The following is a 5,047-nucleotide window of genomic DNA, read 5'->3' as shown; positions in this document are numbered from 1 at the left end:
AAGTCTTCGTCGGTCGTTTCCAATATAGAAGGCGTACATATTTTATCCCAAGATCATTTTCTTTCATTTGACCAAGTTTATAGAAAATATATCTGTAACTACAACGCCAAACAAACAATATAGTGCTATCGCTACGGTATGAGAGCTTTGCTCAGGGTACGTCGCCGGTGGATGTAGGAAGAAGAAGATTTCGGCGCCCCAAATATATCGCTTTCAGCCTTTTTTTTTCAAAAAAAAGGAGATCCTTACACGCTTTACATTTGGAAAGGATGGAATATTTGGTGATAATTTTTTTTTGCCACTTACGCAGTGAAGAATTTTTTGAACTTACTTGTTTGATAAAAAAAAGTCTCACCGGCTGCTGGCAGTTTTTTTTTTTGAGGTTTGGCTGCTGGCAGCTGAGTCATGTGCGGCAGGGACCCACCTGTCAGCCAACAGCGAAGGCCAAATTAAAGCCCGCGGCAGCGAGAACTGGCGGGAAGCGTTGGTGGGTTTCCCGCGCATTTCCCCCCGAATCTCCCGCGCTCGCCCCCTCTTATCCCCGGCCTCCTCCGATCCCCTCCCCGCCAGACGCCACCACCCGCCGCCGCCGCCAGAAGAGATCCATCCGTCCGGCCGAGCCGAGAGCAGAGCGGAGCAGGGGAAGGAGGCGGGAAAGGGGAGCAGCAGCCATGATGTTCTCCAGCCAGGTGGACGCCTTCTCGCCGTCGCAGTTCACCGCGTCGCAGAACGCCGCCGCCGACTCCACCCCCAACAAGGTCGGTCCCTCCTCCTTGCCCGCTTTCTTGCGAGATGTGTCCTCGCCGGTTTCCTGATGTAGATCTTTCGGTTGTGCGTCGCAGTTCCGGGGCGCGTTGGGAACGATGCCGCTGACCGTGAAGCAGATCGCGGACGCGCGGCTGGCCGGCGCCGGCGAGAAGGGAGCGCCCTTCGTCGTCGACGGCGTCGAGACGGCCAACGTGAGTGAGGATTCACCGGCCATGCGCCTCCGGGCTCGTCTGGATCGGCTTCTTACCCTGCTGTTGTTCGGGGTTGGGGGATCTGCAGGTCAGGCTCGTGGGGATGGTGAGCGGCAAGGCGGAGCGGAACACGGACGTCTCCTTCACCCTCGACGACGGCACCGGCCGCATCGACTTCATCAGATGGTGAGCGCATCTCGGCAAATCCCCTACTTTTAATCGAGTTCCAGATGCATCTTTTGTTTGGATTCCATTGCTGGATGTTGGCTGGCTGTGGGATTTGTCTAATGCTGCGACTTCAATCTTCGCTAAGATAGAAATACTGTTGGCTGTTGGTACGACAGTGTAAGATTAATTCTGTAATTGAGTCCCAGATGTGTTTTAGGAAACAAGTTTACACCTTTGTGCTCCTGTGGCCATTGCTGTGTATATTATGCTGTTAGATTCGTCAAACCTTACAAGTTCTCCCTGCACTAGGAATGCTGCTGGCTATCACAACACTGCAAGCAATTAGACGATGGGAAATCTGCAATTGCTTTGCCATCTCTGACTAATTAACCATTTGAGGGACAGTAGTGGAATATACTACTCCCTCCGTAAACTAATATAAGAGCGTTTAGAATACTAAAGTAGTGATCTAAACACTCTTATATTAGTTTACAGAGGGAGTATATTACTGCAAAATGCTTGATTTATTTTTTGAGTCAGTATGGACTGGCTAAGCATACTATGATAATGTAGATTATTGCAACTTTGCAAGTTCATAGACACCATATTTGACTAATTAACTATTTTAGAAATAGCAGGGCGATATGTTTCTCCAAAGTACTTGTTTTTTTGTCTGTGCAGCTGGCTTAGCTTACTAAATCAGTATGCATTTCAGGTATCCTGCTAACAAATGATCATTAGCATAGTTGAGTACCAGATGTGTTTTAGGGGGTACAGTTTTAGACCTTTGTGCTCTGTTTGCCATTGCTGGGTGCTGGCTGTGGGATTTTTTGAATGTTCCACGTTTAATTTTCACTAGAAATGCTGCTAGCTGTTAGTACAGCAATGCAAGCTTTCCAGTAATGGTAAATCTGCTGGTTGTTATTAGCCATTTCAGGTTAATTGGCTATTTGGGGGACATTAGGGGGATAAATTACCGTGAAATGCTTAAAATTTGAATTCTGTAACACTTGACAAGCATAATATACCAATATATATTACTAGAATACCGTGCCTCTCATCGCAGTGCAAACAATCCAATAGTGAGGGATCTGCAATTACTTTACCATACCTGACTAATCAATCAACCATTTGAAAGGCATTGCTCCCTCCGTCCGTGAATAAGTGTACATCTAGCTTTTGTCCTAAGTCAAAGTTTTAAAACTTTGACCAATTTTATAGGGAAAAAGTAGTAACATTTATGGTACTAAATTAGTATCACTAGATTCATTTTGAAATGTAGCTTCATAATATACCAATTTGATATCATATATGCTACTACACTTTTCTATAAAGTTGGTCAAAATTTTAAAACTTTGACTTGGTACAAAAGCTAGATGTACACTTATTCGCAGACGGAGGGAATACTTATTAGGGTGTGTGTATTACTGTGGAACGCTTCAATTCTTAGAACTGGCTAAGCATGATATATTTGTACTACTGAGATTCATGTACCAATGAGATATTATTATAGTTTCTTCTGTCTTTGTGAATATAAAAGACCTCATTGCTGGCTATCTCTTGTTTGATTTGTCAAACCCAAAGTTCAATTTTCACTAGTAATACAGTTGCTCTTATCAGTGTGTGAGCAGTCCAAGAATGGGAAATCTGCAAATATTTTACCATGGTAGATATATCACTATAAAATTCTTATGTTTTCTTAAGCGCTGGCTAAGATTATACTCCCTCTGTCCCAAAATAAGTGACTTGAGTTTGTACTAACTTTAGTACAAAGTTGAGTCACTTATTTTGGGACGGAGGGAGTATATTAGTACAGATTATTGTTTCTTTGGTAGTTAATGAGATATCAGCAGAAAAATGTGTTCTTTGGGAAGAGTAAATATCTGAAATGCTGTCATTAGGCTCATTGCAGTACCACCATATATTCTTTATAGTTAGCGGTTAATGGTATTTCATAGTTTATGCCATCAACAACAGTTAGCGTTTTTATAAGCTCAGGATTTGTAATGCCGTTCTGCTATTTAGACAAAGCTTTGTGGGCTAATCAAACATGATAGTATCTGCTGTCAGCAATAGGTATCAGTTTAACATCTTTGTCAATTTGATATGTTTTACAGGGTGAATGATGCTGCAGATTCTGCTGAAACTGCTGCTATTCAGTACGTATTACTTGCAACCTTCATTGTTTGCTTGTCATACACACATAATCACCATTTGTTGAGGGAAGTTACTGCCTTCCTCTCTGAAGGATCACCACCCTTTTCTAATACTTCCTTTGTTAATTAAGGAATGGTATGTACGTTGCTGTCATCGGTAGCCTGAAGGGAGTTCAGGACAAGAAGCGTGCTACTGCTTTCGCAGTCAGGTATTTGTTTTTGCTGCAGAACATTATGTTCCTGTTCCACTGATCTGATGTATGGAAACATGCTAACCGAATGTAACTTCTCCATTTTCAGACCTATAACTGATTACAACGAGGTCACGCTGCATTTCATTCAGTGCGTGCGGATGCACATAGAGAACACAAAATCAAAGGTATGCTCCTGATCATTGTGGTACCAAATGTTCAATGCAGATACTCCCATGATAACTCTCTGTTTGTCCTCAGTTAGAAGAATACCTGGTTTAAATGGTTGTTATAATCATGGTTAATTGTAGGTTGGCAGTCCCGCGCACACCAATTCTTCTGTGGGAACCCCATTCGCCAACAGATTGAGCGAAGCGGCTACTCCACCCTCTGTGAAGTCCAACCCGGTTAGCTGTGATTGCAATGTTTGAGTGGTTCGAACAGTAGAACTAACTATTCGTGTGCTAACTAGTCATTCATTTCCTTCATTCCTGCAGGCGCCAGCGACTAGCGGAACAAACGGATCGGAGACCGATTTCTACACGCAGGTGCTGAATGTCTTCCGCGAACCGGCAAACATGTAAGCTGTGCATCCGCCAATCCTTCCTTCCCTTGCCTTGTCCTATCAACTGACTTTTATGCTTGACATATAGGCCATGAAAACCTGATCTATTACCCATCGTAGACTCCGCATATTGTTCCTCTTTTACATCATCAGTGATTTGTTTTCATCTTTATCTAACCACTCTGTTTAATTGACAGCGAGAGTGACCATGGCGTGCATGTGGATGACATTGCCAAGCGGTTCAGACTACCAGCACTCAAGATCAAGTAAGCCCATCTCTCTACCTCTCTTGAACCAAGACACACGATGATGTATTGCTGCTGGCTAATAAATCTTTCACCTCTGATATGCAGGGAGGCTATCGACTACCATGTCGATGTCGGGCACATCTACTCGACCATCGATGATTTCCACTACAAGTCAGCGTTCGTTGACTGAGTCTGTAACCGAGTGCCGCCACTACAAGTCAGCGTTCGTCGACTGTGTCTGTAACCGAGTGCCGCCATCACTCGCTAGCATCTGTCCTTAGCTGTGTGCTGTTTAGGTATCCCCCAGAGGGAAGCATCTTCTGGCTGGAGTTTGAGAGACATGACTCACCCTTGGCTTGAGAGGATGCTCCAGGGGCATGTATTACTTTAAATTCCAGTTGATCAGAGGCGTATGAGCCTTGATGCGATGAGAGTCTCGTCTAGTGAAATCATGGTTCTGCTCTGAGTGTGATATGGTGGGATGGATTTACATTTTGCAGTCAAAGTTTGACAGTTGCATCGTTCTACATCTGAATAACCGTTATGTGTTCTTTTGAGACAAAGTGCAAAGATTGACGCTAACTCTGCTCGCCACTAGTTTGAGCGCGCAAGAGATTATTACACTGTCTGTGTAAACATCATTGCTTACACTGATCGAACACTCATAATTGACTAAAGCAAGTGCACTTTCCTCTGAAGTGCACAAAGAGATTACACTGACCTATCTCTTCAAGGCATCCATTCTTTTTTTAGGGAATCT

At 43.9% G+C, this 5,047-nt stretch overlaps 1 protein-coding gene across 1 annotated transcript; it reads left to right on the top strand.

Annotated features, from left to right (window-relative positions):
- The first annotated feature begins 493 nt into the window (after positions 1-493).
- LOC123140070 (replication protein A 32 kDa subunit A) lies at positions 494-4,814 on the top strand. The gene is made up of 10 exons (XM_044559795.1): positions 494-758; positions 843-959; positions 1,048-1,145; positions 3,245-3,286; positions 3,415-3,492; positions 3,584-3,662; positions 3,786-3,881; positions 3,972-4,054; positions 4,237-4,305; positions 4,393-4,814. Exons 1-10 carry the CDS (start codon positions 672-674, stop codon positions 4,475-4,477), a joined length of 834 nt encoding a protein of 277 aa, XP_044415730.1. The 5' UTR covers positions 494-671; the 3' UTR covers positions 4,478-4,814.
- Positions 4,815-5,047: the final 233 nt, after the last annotated feature.

Source organism: Triticum aestivum, chromosome 6B, assembly GCF_018294505.1.
Source record: "Triticum aestivum cultivar Chinese Spring chromosome 6B, IWGSC CS RefSeq v2.1, whole genome shotgun sequence".
In the NCBI taxonomy this organism is placed as follows: Eukaryota; Viridiplantae; Streptophyta; class Magnoliopsida; order Poales; family Poaceae; genus Triticum; species Triticum aestivum.
The sequence above is the reverse complement of the archived record's forward strand: the minus strand, read 5'-3'. Positions and strand labels throughout refer to the sequence as shown.

Excerpts from the sequence above, each read along its gene's own strand:
- LOC123140070 (XM_044559795.1), top strand. The coding sequence starts at position 672 with ATGATGTTCTCCAGCCAGGTGGACGCCTTCTCGCCGTCGCAGTTCACC. Across the intron at positions 759-842 it reads CCGACTCCACCCCCAACAAG|TTCCGGGGCGCGTTGGGAAC; the intron begins GTCGGTCCCTCC and ends TGTGCGTCGCAG. Across the intron at positions 4,306-4,392 it reads CTACCAGCACTCAAGATCAA|GGAGGCTATCGACTACCATG; the intron begins GTAAGCCCATCT and ends TCTGATATGCAG.